General features: G+C 45.7%; 1 protein-coding gene across 3 annotated transcripts in view; it reads right to left on the bottom strand.

Annotated features, from left to right (window-relative positions):
* Window positions 1-3,807: 3,807 nt before the first annotated feature.
* Window positions 3,808-16,497, bottom strand: part of Fz2 (frizzled 2) — a 75,744-nt gene continuing 63,054 nt past the window's right edge. For all 3 annotated transcript variants that reach the window (XM_077416955.1, XM_077416954.1, XM_077416953.1), the window contains exon 2: window positions 3,808-9,504. In XM_077416955.1, coding sequence (XP_077273081.1) covers window positions 7,172-9,478 — 2,307 coding nt within the window. In that variant the 5' untranslated portion in view covers window positions 9,479-9,504 and the 3' untranslated portion in view covers window positions 3,808-7,171. The remainder of the gene's footprint in view (window positions 9,505-16,497) is intronic.

The following is a 16,497-nucleotide window of genomic DNA, read 5'->3' as shown; positions in this document are numbered from 1 at the left end:
AACACGCACACAGATGTAGATTGTAGATATGAGCGCTTTATACAGCTGTAATTTTTTATTTGAAACGATATATAACGGCACACGTTTAGCACGAACTACCCCGTACAGTTTCCGGTTAACCGTTTCGTGCTGCTCCACCAGAACACGAGATCTGGAGCGCATTTACCTCCCGCGGATCGATCCACGAGACGTCGGTGACCGAAGCGCGCATCGTGACGCGCTCCGCGAGGATGAGACGACCGGTCGAAAAAACAGCGATATTGTATCTGCCGGATTTTGGGTTACGACGCGGGCGGACAGGCGCCCTTGTGAAAATATTATTTCAACGCGTCAAGACTTTGTGGACAGGCTGATATTATTTCAGGGCCGAAATAACGCGGTCCTATCTCTCTTCTTTGTTGGCGTTGACGTCGCGACGATATCTGGCCTAAACGGTGTCCGGAAACTCACTCAATATGAACGTTCGACGACGGAAATTACTGATGGAAGCGTTTTACTGTAAGAAAAATGTCCACAAAGGAGCTGACAATTCTAGTTTAATATTTTTTACTACGTTGATTTTTACTTTAACAATTTTATATAAAAAAATTTTGACTATCTTTTCTTAACTAAAGTTTACTCAGTGAAACTGAATTTGTCATTTGACGTGTCAATGTGATAAATATAATTGAGAAATCTAAATTCATATTTAAGTAAAAATAAATATATTTCTAAAATCATAATAACATATTTTAATGATTCTCAAATACTATTTTTCACATAATGCGCTGAATGATTTCTATATGCTTATCTTCTACGTCGCATAAGAGACAAATGGAAATAATTATTTAATTGATGCGATCTTATGGTAATACGGAGAAGTTGGTTGCCAACCTACGTTCAAGAAACAGACGGGGACTGTCCTCCCTGTTTAATCACTTCCAGACTGAATTAATCATGAGGGATCAGCGGCTGCCAATCCTTTCTCACAATTGCAGCGGGGATTAATGTGTTCGGCTGATCTAATTTAGAAAGATTTTTTTCGTCGGAAGGCATCGAGACGTGTATCGTTTTTCAGCAATCTAGATTATATGCGAACGGCACGAACATGAGAACGCGACGTTGTTTTCAATCGATCGTCGATTCGGGTCGACGCGAGGTCGAACCTTTAAAGAATCATATTGCACACTCCAGTTGTATCATTACTCTCTGTATATTATTAGCATGGAGAGATTGATTCCTCGGAGAAATACAAATCAAATCGGCGCTATCGCGGCGGCCGCGCGCGACCTTTGCCATCGAGACAGGAGTTGCTTGTGTGCCCTGGAATAGTATATGAGGTATTTCAGACGTAAGTATGCTATAAACTTTTTGCCGATCTTGAAAAGAATTCTCTTTGATAAAAGTTTCATGGACGGCTCTAATTTGTTACAACTCTAATAAAAAATACCTTGGTCGATAAATCTTATTACGAATCTTAATGTTGAATGAAGTTAATATAATTGCTGTGGGTGTGTGTGTGTGTTTTAATTCGTACTTTTAACGTATGTAATTAACGACTTGTAATTAAAGATTTATCAATTTCAATATCTTATACTTTCAAACGATTACACAGATTTTTTATTCTTGTGAAAAAAATCGATTTCTTACTCGATCAATTTGTAAATGAAAAGAACAGCAATGTGTATGTGTGTGGTTTACCTTTTACATACGTGCATGTATACGTAATGAATGTACGAATGCAAACACAACGGTCGGCCGATATCCGATACCGCCAATGAAATCTCAATTTTATGACTCCGCGGAGTCGATATAGCGCTATTATGCGACGTCTTTCTCTCTCGAACAATAATCATTCGCGTCCTGCCGGTCGAGATTGCGGCGACGACGGTACGGGTTTATTTCAATAACGAAGCGCGATAAACGTTCGTCCCGCGGCTCGCAATTTAGATTAATTATTAACGGAGGAGCGAGCTATATCGGATGGACTAGTCATCGAAAGAAATAAAGAGCATTTCGATGTCGCAAGTGCGGCTCAGACCGCGCTCGAAATAGCTGCGCACACATTGTTAATTACTAATACTCCACTCTAGAACTGGTTGTAAAAATTTTATATTAAATTTCCCGAGTTTCTACCATAAAACCAAATTAAAAATTGATCTCGCGCTGTTGTTTTAATTCCGTGCCGTCTCTCGGTGGAGAGCAGCCTAGAACTCAAATCATTACGAATGTATAATTGTCGGTTGCTGTAATTGACTTCCAGACTTTGTTAAAATATTATTAAATGAATCTTAGATGTTCTTAAAAATAAGCAAATTAGATTACTTGTTTAGCCAGATGTAGATCGCACTTTGACCAAAGATGACTAAAAGCTGATTGTATTTCTAGCTTACTGTCGCCGTCAATGATTCAGAAAGATCGTTCAATAATTTCACATAAACAGCTCGAGTATCTCGAGCAGTTTCGCTTAATTAATTGGACATTAAATTTCGTGACGCAACGAGCGCGTTCCTTCAGAGCGGTCCTGCGACGACGGTCGATGTTTCGTCTCGCAGCGACGCTTTTCGTGTACGACGATGTTGTGACGATCCAATTAGAAGCGACGCGTAACTCGATCGGTTGATACAACAACAATTACGAGCGACTATACGGGACAGATCTTTATCTCTTGGCCCAAGTAGCCAGACTGCAAACGCATAACCCTCGGAGCGAACCATAAATTCGAACCCCACCCCTTCTGCCAGCCGTCTTCTTCCTCTTCAGCCCCATTACACGGTGACTCACGTTACGGGGGTGGTTCACTCCCCCCCCCCCCCGACTTGGCTGGCGATGTGCCCAATGCAGTCGTTGTCTTCTTATCGCCAAGGTTGCTCGAGGAATACAAAACTTTGTGCAATGGCAGCGATGCGACGTAACTTCGTAAATTGAATAAGAGAATCTGAGCATTTCCTTTTTAATGTAAGGTACATCAGATAGACTAAAATTTATTTAACGCTGCGTGCAAAATAAAGACTCTGCGTGACTACTAAAATAATTGCGATAGGTGCTGTAACATGGAAGGCAATTATATATTCATTTGAACAAAGATTTCACGTCGCAAACGAACGATTGGGAAAAAAATAAAGAAAATATTACGGGAGAGAAATTGCACGTAAAGAAATATTTACAGCTTAAAAATAAATGTAAATCATTGTTCTTGGCGATAATCACCCGACAGCGATGAGAACGCAGATTTATTTGCGAGACACGAGTTGTCGATACATTATGCCTTTCGATGTCGCGCCGAAGAAAGCGCAAAGAAAACTGGAATGAGAAAAACAAACGAGAAAAGTCGCAAAAGTCGCTGTTGTCGAAAGAAGGATATAGGAAGCAATTGACGCAGGGAAATTAAATAATAATAAAATGTATTAAAAATCGTATACATTTTGGATATACACGCGTAATGTATGTACACGCGGCCGTACACATATATATACATATATACATACGTAAATATATATATATACATATTTACATACATATATATACGTATATATATAAATACCCATACATTTTTATATTTTCTATATTTTTGTAACCAATGACGGTCGATTACATCTATGGTTACTATGGCAACGTAAACATTGTACAGAGCGGCCGACGTCAACCGCGTGTAAAACTCGTCGCGCCATCCAGAACGTAAATGATTAAATGAGAGAAAACGCACAGATAAAAAAAGTAAAGAAGGGAGGCTAAAAGGGGCTCCGATATCGCGTTTCGGGCCCCGTGTCGCGAAGAATGAGCGGAGCAACTATTCTCTACACCGATCTCGAAACAACACACTCGTAATACACACATTTCTCCTTTTTATTAACAATTAGTGTGACAAAAAGTGGCTTATACAAATACTTATAAAGATCTCCTCTTACCGGTTTCTCTACGCCACTCCTCGAGACATATATAGCTCATCGAATACTCTCAAATATCCGCGGAAGAAATCGCATTTCCGGCATTCGCACTCCAAATTCACAATTTTTTTTTGTTCCTCCCTTTCTTTCGTCTTCATGCGAATCCGATATCGCTCGCTTTCTCCCTTCCTCCGCGGTTATTGGCGTGATATGTGGACACTAATTGTAAGACATCTTTACTCCCACTAATTTACAACGTTACGTGTGTATGTTCCGTTTTGGCAAAGGTTTCTAAACCGTCTAAGACACACGACGGTTAACGCATTTAACATATTGATCGCCACGGCATACGTGTCATTCATGTACGAATGATACTCCTTGTTTTCGAAAGCGCACCGTCATTCAAATACGAATGACAAAATACAAATTTACAAATTTTCATAAAAAGTCGTTCAATGATGTTTTATGAGACAAGAGCAAATTATGGAAGAAAATTGCGTTTGGCGATCACGGAATTTGTTGTAAAACAGAGTATCATTCGCATGTGAATGACGTGGCAGTCAACGCGTTAAGCTGGATGAGGCAGTTTTCGTTTTTCAGTCCTTTTGCTTGTGCTCTGCGCTCGCAACATCTCGTAAAGAAATACAGCGGGCAGTGATCCAAGATTGTCACGCCATACGCTTTATCTATATTCCCATCTTCATCTGTAGCTCAAAATCAAATTTCGTGTTATTGCCTTATGATATTTTTACAGGGCCTGAACAGGCTCCCTGAGTCAATAAATACAGTATCTAAAATTTGCCCGAATTGTGTCATATATAATTGAATTTTATTACGTCCGATCGTAGTTCGCTTACGAGATGCTGTAAAATTTTCCGATTCCGGCTTTCTCTCTACGATTTCGGGTTTCCGGCACTATAAAAAGTTCTGGATTAACGATATTGATAGTGACTGACGTCGTCACGCGTATAATACGTACTTAAGGGCTGTTACTTCCACTGTATCCCGCGCGTAATCTCGCTCGGGGACTATTTCTAGATCATCGGGATTTACATAAGAATTACATACGCGCGCGTGCATAATTTTCCTCTACTTACTATGCTTCGGGGTGAATGTAGATTTCCTTCCGCGCTCCTTCGCGCCCGAGAAAGGGTCGGCCGCCCTTTTAACGTGCTTACGCTATCACGTCGACCGCCCCTCGCCGACACGTGCGCAAAGGAGCCGACCGTCACACAAAGTATAATAAAAATAAAAAAAAAAAAAAACGTCGCGTCTTTCCATTATAATCGATTCCGCACGACGGATTGCGATTTGATGAACGCGAACGCGACGAGAGAGTGCGACACGCTCTTACTTAGGGTATAAAAAGATTCGAACTAGTACACCAACGTGTGTTAAATTACGCGTGATCTTCGCGAGGCAGACCTATATATATGTAATATATCTATATTACGCATTCTCTGTAGACGCGCGTACGGATCTAGTTCCGCGACGATTGTCCGCTCGTGGCAACAATAACGCTCGATTCTACCATTGTGAAATCAGATTAAAATCTGTTAGATTGATTATAATTCGAATCACGTTGTGCAATCTGAAATTATAAATTATATTACTTATCATAAACTAAAAAATATATAACTTTTGTATATGATTCGATGAGATTTACATATTTATAAACTAAAATTTCAACAAAATAACATATGTGCCAGATCTCATCAGCCTATCTCGAACTTTCATTCAGCGGAGATTAAATTTATCGAGTTTTAACGGTTCGATATCTAAGTAAGTTAGAGAAACAACTTGACGAATTTTAATTAATTAAATGAAACAAAGGGGTGTATCTGATTAAATCTTTCAACGAACCGTCACAAGTTGAATATTAATCTCGAGGAAAGTTGGCGAAAGCGGCGTATTCCAGTTCAACATTGCATAACGCGGACCAATTAGCAGACTTTACCGCTTATATCGAGTGCGACAAGTTTTGTCTAATAATTACTCGTGAAAAGAAAACGACATAGCACTCGCCACAAGCGCGATCGTCTCCCTCGCGCCTTAACACCCTACAACGAGTCTGGCGACCGTTTTATTTACAGCATCGACTAACATCTAAGAACAGTATTTACAGTTGCCTGGTTCGTTACTTAACGCTTTTGTCCTGTACACTCGCTTTTCCCTTCATCGCGCGTCTATCGCGAGCAGCGGTCGCCTGCTTTCGTTTGGAATACTACTTTCAAAATTTCGCGACCCCGCAATCGCGAAGGGTGGCAGTGACGAAGAATTGGTACGAGAAAAGAGGGATACCCCCCTCCTCCCTCTCTCAGGGATATCTCTCAGCGCGCGATATCGAGAACACCGTGGCAGTTTTCTCTCTCTTCCGGGAAAAGGAGAGAAAGGAAGAAAAGCAGGCTGCCGCTTCTCGCGTACACACGTCGCATCCATGTGTGTGCACCCCCAACATGGCTCTTTAATGGCTAGATTAGATAAATAGACGAGAGACGATACACGTTAGACGGACACGGTGGCGGACTTTACGAGCACCGCCTTACGTAGAATGCAAGAAAGATTAGAGACAGATAGATAGATACGAATAAAGATAGAGAAATCAATCGGCAACGTTCACCGGCTATCGTATATGCACGCACGTACATTATTGCGTACCACTCATTGAATCTTTCTTTTAAATCACAATCTCACTATACCGCGGCACTCGAGCGACCCTCCCTGCCCTGATAATATCAAAACGCACCGTTTCGTTTCATCGATCGTCAGGATTCATCCTTTCGCAGAACAGTTTCTTTGAATCGACCGGCAAGATGAAGACGCCGAAGAAATCGTCGATGATCCGAGCCGAAGAGAGGATTCCTTGAGATTCCCGCGGGAGAAGACACGTACAGGCTAATACGTATATCGGGTAATCGAGAAGCACCGCGGCCGCTCGTCGTCCATCGCACGGAGGATGCGTCCGATGACACCGACGTCGGGCCGCTAGATCGTTCAATCTCCACGTGGGCGCCACCGCGCGATTTCTTTCACACTTCCGTAGCCTGCGTGTAGGAGGGCGCGATCCCGTGTGCCGGCGTCAGCGGCCCCGTCGTGGACGCGAGCGATCTCCTGGAGTAGATGGTCGCCGCCGAATGGGGCGTGTGCGGCGCCGTATGCGGCGCCGTGTGCGGCGTCGCGTTGTACCTTCGCGAGGCCGAGGCGAAGGGCTAGATGGGCCCGTAATTGCTGAGGGCGGAAGGCCTCTCTTGCGACTGCTCGGCGCATCCAGCGGTGTTCATATCGCCCCCCGCAGACTGGTGACGTCATACGTGCGAAAGCGGCGGTTGTTTGAGGACGTGATGGTGCAGGTGATGTTGGGACGCACTGGCGACGCTACCCGGTGGCAGCAGGGCACTGCCAGGACCCGGTGCCGATGGGTACGGCATCGCAACCCCTCGACCAACGACGCCCTTAATGCCAACGCTGCCGATACCGCCGACGCCCGTCACGCCGGCTACCATCCCGGCACCGGCGCCCATGTGACCGCGATCACCGCCGAACAAACGCCTCCATAGCCGTTTCCAGGAATCGACCGTCTTGCCGCTCCAGATCCAGACTCCCGACGTAATGCCAACCGCGAGAGCCATAAAGTACTTGAGCATCAGGATGGAGTAGAGTGGTCTTGCCCGTAGTCGGCAGGGGCATACCAGCGAGCTGAGCCACTCGTCTCGCAAAGACGACTCATAAATATGACATGCCAACACCACGCCGGCCGGTAATGTATAGAGAACGCTGAACACGCCGATACGTATCATTAGTTTTTCCAATTTGTCCGCCTTGGCGCCGGGCTGACGTTTGATCACCGATCGAATTCGGAAGAGGCTGACGAAACCGGCCAGAAGAAAAGTCGTGCCCAGCAAAAGGTAGACGAACAGAGGCGCCAAGATGAAATTGCGCACTCCCTCGGGAGCGACTGTGCAAACTCCTGCTACCGGGTCGCCGGCGACGCCACCCGCGATGTACGCCCAAACCGTTTGCACAGTCGGGGCCAGCCACGCCACTAGATGGAAATATTGCGAGTACGACGCTATCGCCTCGTTGCCCCACTTTAAACCCGCTGCGAGGAACCACGTGAATGCCAGGATCACCCACCACACTGAAGAAGCCATGCCAAAGAAGTAGATCAGGAGGAAAACGGTGACGCAGGCACCCGGGCCCTGGGCGCCCGACCTCAAAGCCGCACCGTCGCAAGCGATTTCTTCATGGCCGATCACGCTGCGCGATAAGTATCCTAGGGATACGACAAAGTAGCAGGCTGACAGAAAGACGATCGGTCGCTCAGGATACTTGAAACGCTGGGTGTCGATTAAGAACGTGGTTACGGTCACGAGAGTGCTGGCGGCGCATAGGCCGCTCCAAAGTGCCAGCCATACGGCCGCGAACTCGCGCTCTTCGTTGGTGAGGAACGCGCCGCGGCACGGCAGGGCACAGTTCGGCACCCCCGCGATCTCCTGGATGATGTTTTGGCCGATACCTCCCATCGATGGTGGTGCCGGCGCCGGTATTATCCCACTTACGGTCATGCCGGCCAGGCCAGCCCCCGTGTTGGCCCCGGTGCTGCCGGTCCCGATGACGCCGCCGCTGACGGCGCTTATCGGTCCTGACATTCCCGTGCCACCCGCCCCCAGGGGCACGAGGGGCGCCCTGCATCTGCACGCGCAGTCCCTCGTCCTCTCCCCCGGGGGGTGCTGGCAGTTTTTTTGATTCTTGCCCGGCTTGCAGCGGGCTGGCTGCGAAGTCTTGCTGGGCCGCGTGGGCCGCGCTGGCGGGCCCGGTGGTCCTGGGACCCCGTTGCTCGCTGCGCCACCGTTACCCCCGGGGCCTGTGCTGGTGCTGGTGTGATTATCCTGTTCCATGCACAGGCGTTCCGGGTCGCCGTGATATGGCAGACGTTCGCATGCCATTCTCTCCGGCCACGAGAAGCCGTATTGTTGCATCAAGGGCGCGCAACCCGTTCGCGCTCGCTCGCACACGCTACGACAAGCTGGCAACGGTTTCGTATATTCCGGTAGGCAGATCGGCGCGTACATGGAGCACAGGAAGAACTTGAGGTCCGACGAGCATTTTATCTCGACCAACGGCCAGAACTGGTGTACCTCCAACCCGGCCTCGTCCTGCGAGTCGTGATTCAATTCATTCGGCATGGCGGTGAGATTGTAGCCGATACCGCGGCACATGGGAATCGTGATCTCCTCGCATCGACCCTTCCCGTTGCCGCTCCCGATGCCGGAATGCCCACCGCCATTTATACCGGAATGGCTGCCACCGACACTACCACTGACACCACCTACGCCGTTACCGTTTCCGACACCGCCAACTCCGTTGCCGCTAGGACTGGAGCTGTCGGACACTACGCCGATCATCGACGACGACGAGGATGAGGAGCCGGATGAGGACGAAACTCCTGACCCCGACCCGACGATGCTACCTACCGGATTTATCGCCGATTCCGATAGTACGTTCGAAAACGTCGTCGCGAGCACTAGCAACGTCAACAGACTCGTCATTGTTCGCGCGGGAAATAGCTTCGTCCGTCGTGCGGGTCTCGTGCTCAAGGACGTTCGGCTCATGGCTGCATAGCTCGCATAACGGCAGCCTGCAACAAAAAGCAAAACAATATCCTTTTATTGTTAATGTTTCTACAGCGGAATTGCTTGTATTGTGAGAAGTATAAGGACTAAGGACGTGTGGTGCAATATACTGAACCATTTTATTCCTCTAAAGTTTCCACCTACGAATCTACAATTATAAATCAAAAGTACTGAAAATTGAATGTGGAGATTATGTCTCTTTCAATAATTCGTACATTACATTAGTTCATAAATGAAATGTTCTATATTTGACTCTCCATTGACTTCATTCAGTAAACAAACGTTAGTACACTAGTGTACATGTATCACTGTATTAGTGTGCAGCGTTGTTTTGTCAAATCAACACAGTCTTAAGCCCATATCACACTACGGATTGGGATTGAAATTGAATTGAAATTTAATCAATCATAATAAAGAAAACTAATCTAATCTCCAAAACCAATCTCAAGTTTAATAAATTTTGCTCTGATATGAGAGTTTACCTCATATAAAGGCAACGGAGGGTTAATATATGTAAAATACACGTTTAATATATTTATTAAATGTTCAAAAACATAATTATAATAAGAATAAAGTTTCATTGAAAGTCTATAGCTTCCTATTTGATTCGTTATACGGGCCTAAGCCATTCGGTATTCAATAACAGTTTCCCAACATCAAGAGAGCAAACATCAATTCTCGCTAATAACTCGTTCCGCGAACAACTCGTAGGACGAGGGAGTATTTGCCGGAGATAGAGTATTCATCACGGTTTCGGAGAGACTGGGCGGTACGAGTACGGATTTAATCCCGAGCGAGGAACGCGGCGACGAAGCGATCGGTCGGCAGAACGCACGCATGAGTCTCGCTTCGTTTGCAATTCGGACTATTAAAGCAGCACGGTGCCGTTTCGGTAACCCAGCCGGATAACTCCGGGGCGAGCCGCACCACCGCGTGTATCCGCTCTTTCGTAAAAGTCCGAGTCGGCGATCGATGCCTAAATAGCCGGTCGGCGCGGGATGCGTCTGGCCCGCTGGCTCGTTCGCTCGGTCGACCTTAACGAGCAAGGGCGTAGCGTTCGAATGTCTCGTACATAAATCAACGTCGATGCTTCGATCGTTCGCTAGAGATATACCCGGTTTCGAAACCGGCACGCCTCTCGCAGAGCTGTGGGGTGTCGGCTCGAGAGCCCGGATAAATTCACGAATAACAAATAACGAATAAAGAATAGAGTCTTATTCATGTGAATATAGGGATGACTCTATTCGAATAAGATCTTTTTGTGTGCCTCATATAAAGATATCACATTCGATAAAATTTTATTCGGATGATGTATTTAGATAATAATCAATATGATCGAGTTAGAGAGTGTAAATTTAATATTTAATATTTACATAAATTGTTATTTATCCAATTTTTATTGATATTTTATTGTAATTGAATTGTAATTGAATTTTCATGCTCCTGCGAAACAAGTGATATAATGCTAATATTTTTTATATATACATATTATTTATTTTTTTAATATTTTGTTTGTATATATAATGCAAATAAATAAAACTTTATTCAGTTAACAAGATGAATAAAAAATTACTCGAAGAATGCAATTCTGCCATGACGGAGAATCGAAGGCTGTCGGAGAAAAGGGAATGGAGGGAGCGCGAAAGGCTAAAAGGCTACAGTGAGAAAGGACGGAAAGAGAGAAGAAAGACGACGAGCGAAAGAGAAAGAGAAAGAGAGAGAGAGAGAGAGAGGGAAGAAAGGAGGGAAAAAGGTAGAGAAAGGAATCGAAGCAGTCATGGATCTTATAATAGTCGAGCCGCGGAAAACACGTGACCGGAGCGAAATGTTATCGTAGGAGGCAGTGTTAGTTTTACCGTTTGTTAACTGCTAGCGCCTCGACGCGGGTGTCGCTATTTATAAGACGCCGTCCGCCACGGTCGACGTACATGTTGTACTCTCGCGTTGGGAATTAAGGGAGGAGAAATCCCGACCGAGCTACGTGTGTGGCTCGAATCCCCGATACGGCCGATTGGCGTGCGCGGCGGTATAACGAAATAAATGCACCATATGCACCGGCGAGATGCATCCGCCGCAGCTGCGCGGAAGCGAGGCCCCGATGCGCCTCTCAATAGAGATGTATGCGCTTTTGTGTGTGTGTGTGTGTGTGTGATTTTCGCTTCGTTATGGAATTCGCTTTGGAGGCTTGAACCCGTCAACGACGGGTATTATCGCGATCTCCCTTCGACACGACCCCGCCGCGCGCCGCTGAACGTCCGACAATATTACAGACATTATTATATATGAATCGTAGCGCGCGTAGTGCGCAATTGCGCCGCGCCGCGCCCGTAATGAACGCGCACGTCGATCATGTAATCATCAACGAACGTCTAAAGCTATTCATCCGTCGCCATTTACCAGGCTTCACGCGTATCTCGCCCAATCGTTATCTCATTGCTTCATCTTAAGAATAACTACCTGATCACACTTTGGTGACGCGATGTTAGGAAAATTCCTAGTCTTTCATCTATCTCTCGTCTTTTCATTTTTTTTAAGAGGAGAATTGCGTGACCAATACCACGGAGGATCGCGATATGATATATCGAAATTGACCCTGGCGGGCTGCTGGTGTATCGGCGAGCGCGATACGGGGAACTATTGTACATAAAACTTATTCAACGAAACGAATATCCATTAATGTATTGCATAAAGCAGAGGTAATATGAGGGAGGTATAGGAGGGACCACGGCAATGAATCACTTTTAAAACCTGCTGCCCCTGCTGCCTCTGGGATATACGGGCCGCTGGCCGGCGTTGTTTGGGTTACGATACACTTCTCTTTTATGGAAATTTCGTGCTCTTTTTGCTCTCCCACGTCTATCCACGCTCATAACTAGTTTCTGCGAATAGCACGCGCGCTTGCATATAAGCGTAATCCATTCGCCGTCAGCATCGCGACAGCTAATTAAAAGTTTATACATATTAATGTTCCGCAAATCCTTTCCACTAAAGCCGTTTATCTGCGTTCGCTCTCGCTCGATTAATCGCCGCGAAGAGATGAGGTCGATCGTTCGGTTTCGCCTCGGTGTGTGATGGGTCACGAGAGAAAAAACGCGTCGATACGCGCGTGAATGGCGCGCTTCTCGCGTTAAAATGGCGATTTGTCCGCTGTCAATCCGTCACCCCGAGGCTTTCGATTTTCGCCGTGGCGAGGGAAGATCGGGGTTACATCCGGGACTCGTAAAAAGGGACAAGCAGCGAGGCGGTAGCGCGAGCGCAGCAGCATGCAGCAGTCTGCCGTGATATCGCGCGTTTCCTCGCAAACGCTCCTAAAGGTACGTAAATCAAAACGCGCGATGAGATTTATGGTGAGGTATGGATAAGGTATATGCGTTATGCTCCCTCGTTAGATGGTAAAACTGACGGCGGTCAGATGGTGTTGGGTTTTATATCAAATCGCTCGTTTCACGAGCATTAATCATAAATTCACCGTGTGCGTGTTCGCGCTTACCCCCCCTCGCCTCCGCCCATCGTCCCGCGGTGCTAAGAAAAACAAGGTACGAGAAACGATCCGTCGAGATTCATCCGCTGCCTCTCGATGATCCTTGCATCATCGTTCGAAAGAGTTTCCGTCGTCGTTTCGTAGAAACAGCTCTCGCCGTGAGATTTAGCTGTATGCTATAACTCTGCGATAAACACTGTCGCAATTAATCATCGCACATAAATTCCACGTGTTGCCCGTGGAATCTTCTCAATTATGCTAATTTCTTGATTTAACGATCGTTATAAAAAATTTTGCAGTGACAAGACTAACGTAGGTTTCACGCGGAGTTTTATTACGGGAAGAATGTCGAAGGTCTGATGGTAACGATTTTCTTTTCGTGCAAAGGAGACGCATATAAAGTGTCTATAATTAATTTTAATTTTACTGTAATGCGATACTCTATTTTAATTTTTAATTTATCTCAAGAATCTATTTTAGAGTATAAATAATGTATAAGTAATAAGTTAAAAAATAATACATTATTAAAAATGACAGATTATACATTTTTTTGTATTAATTTTGTAAAATTTAATAAATTTAGCAAAAAATGAATAAGCTAATACTTCTTAGTTACATATAAATGATAAGGAAATATTTAACAAGCTCGTTTGGTGCATCTAAGTTCGTTTCTATTTTTACCGCGTAGTTTTTGCAAAATAATTTATTTTAACAACAATTTATGCACTCGCCAGATATCCCGGCGGCAAAGCAACTTCCGCCCGAGACATGGAGTAGCACAATTTCGTGAACGAACAGAGCGTTTAACGCACGGCGCGTATATATCTTTCGGGAAGTTAACTCTGCATAGTTTACGTGCGCAGCAAGCTCCTTCTGGTATCCATCTTCTCCGACGAATTCGGACATCTAAACTTGGCCTTCGAGAGCGCACGCTCTCCTTCTGGACGAGTTTATTAACGATGCAACATATGCAGAGCGTGCGAGAGACAGAACGGGAGAGCCTAAGTCGGTGCAGAAGCACCGATAACCGGAACTATTTGTTAGAGCCCCCGGGTATGTGATACGCACATTTACGCCTGACAACATGTACTTCGGCTCTTTATGCGAATATAAAGCACGCTTTCACGCATTTCGAACGCCACGTTCTGCCGCGTGCCGTAATAATATAGGGTGTTTCGATCTCGTCGCTCATAAAAAAATTGCAGCGAGTGAAATCGAAATCATAAGAATTCAACTAATATAAAAAAAATTACAAGCTTATCAGAATAAGTTACACAAAATCTTAAAATATCTTCCACAACTTAATTTCTATCGTGGTAATCTAATTAAAGATGTCATCACAGCGCATTTAATAAACAAATTCCTCAAAGGAATACGTGGCTGTGAGGAATGGCGATGGGGATTATATAATATTCCGTATTTTATTCTCCCGACTGCTGCCAACCTTCGGTTGGCGAAGACAAGGGAGTATGCGTTTCACGGAGGCCAAATCTTTGTTACCTTAGTTCTCGATAACTACAACATACTTTGATATGTGCTTCCGTATATAAATTTCTCATTGATCAAGCAGGGTTTATAGCGTATAATTATCATTATCTTGAATACGATGCATAGCAGAGAGGATACACATGGCGTACGACTTGTACACCTTTTTCACGCGGCGTGGTTACGGGACACTCGGCAGCCAACTCTTACCGCCGTGTCTGTAAAAAGTGCAGAAAACATTTCCAATATCGCGCGCCCGGACCTTTGCGGCTGAAACACGCGGGTCTTTCTTCTCTTCGCGTATATCCGCCCGCGCCGCCGCTATGCGAAACTGCGCTGTTACTCGAGTCGCGCGCGATTCCCAGAATACACGCGTAAGATCGGATTTACCAAAGCCTGCGTTGAAAGCGGCACACGTTTGCCATGGTATACGTGGTGCTTCGTTAAATTTTCATCAAGAACGCATCAGACGTATTCTTTGATCAGTTTGACGTCGGCTTTTCCATCGCGACAGTTTAAACGGAAACGTAATTATTGACTTAATTAATCTTGAAAATTACGGAACTTTGGGTTCGAGGGCTGCAAATAAGTAACAAAGTGCCATTTTTCGATCAATTTCGGAGGGCTTTAATTTCAGCAGTGTCTATTTTATCGAGGTGGTTCAATGCAATCGAATATCGTTAGACTGAAAAGTGCCATTTCCTTCGTATCGTTCGCGGTTAACTATTTGTATTTGCGCCGACGCGACGTGGCAAACTGCAAACGCGCTCGCGATCCATCACTTTCCATTTCCTCTATATTTTCACCTCAGCGCTGCCCGAGCGCGATAAAGAATGTGCAACAACGGATGATGCATCGCTCGTTCAATCAGGATATGAAACGCTCGATAATCGCGCCATCGCGTTACCACACCGTATCGTGTATCCGCACGACGGTACCAAGCCGCACGCGACGAACGTATCATTTGTCCAGGGAGATGTAAAGTTCCGCCTGTAAACGTCGACACGGACGCTTGTCGATTGCGCGCGAAGTGGATCTTGATACAACCATTTCCTGCCTCGAGTTTCCTCGCGGCCTTATTTCCGTACGTTCGTTCTCAGTACGATGTGAAACCGAAGGTGATCTCCCTCGCGGAGCGCGCGAGCACGCGCTCCGCATTCATCGCGTTCCCAGCAATCATCGCGTTTAATACAGCGAGCAGCAATGCGAAAACAGGCTTCTTTCGCCAGCAACAACACCAGGGCGTTGTCGTATCCCGCGCTCTGCTGTGATACGCGAAGAGTCCGACCGGAAAAGCCGACGTACTCGCCGCGCGCCGGAGTGTTTTTGCCCGCGCGGTCGAGAATGAAACTCGCTTCCAATCATAATTTTTTAAAAAAATTACCATAGAATTAGTCAGAATACATTACAAAATGTCGGATTATTTTCTATTGAAGATTTTATTAAACATACATTTGCTAGAAATTTTTTTCGTTTTAAGTTAAAAATTTCGAGCCTTAAAAAATCTCGTTGATTAAATTGTCGAACAGTAATATGTACAAGTGAAAATGATAATCGGATCAATCGTGTCTTTAGCACTCGTTATCACCGCGTGTACAAAGCGTTCGGCGCCCTCCGTAATAACGTTACCACGTTCCGCGAGGAGAATCCTCAATTTGATACACACAGGCCCGTAATAATCTCCCGCGGGGTCTAGTAAGCGAGATTGTCATGTCGGGATACCTTTTATCTCCCTATAAAACCACGCGAGAGCGCGCTCGCACACATCTTGCGGCCGCAAATACACGGCGGGGCATACGCAGGTATAGGTGCTATCGCGATGTTGGCGGTAAACGCGATTCCTTTTGTTCCCCGCGCGTTTACAAGGCTGCGCACACCTATATACCACTCGCCGTACGCGAGCGCGAGTAAACTGCGGCCGAGAAAGATCACTGATCTCGTCACGCCCCTTTCCATCGTATACCCACCGTATACCACGTCCCACCTTTCTCCGTCCTTTCCTTCGCTCACACCTTCCGCCTGTGTGTATACG

This window comes from Temnothorax americanus, unplaced genomic scaffold, assembly GCF_048541705.1.
Source record: "Temnothorax americanus isolate GAGA-0224 unplaced genomic scaffold, ASM4854170v1 Scaffold46, whole genome shotgun sequence".
Taxonomy (NCBI): domain Eukaryota; kingdom Metazoa; phylum Arthropoda; class Insecta; order Hymenoptera; family Formicidae; genus Temnothorax; species Temnothorax americanus.
The sequence above is the reverse complement of the archived record's forward strand: the minus strand, read 5'-3'. Positions and strand labels throughout refer to the sequence as shown.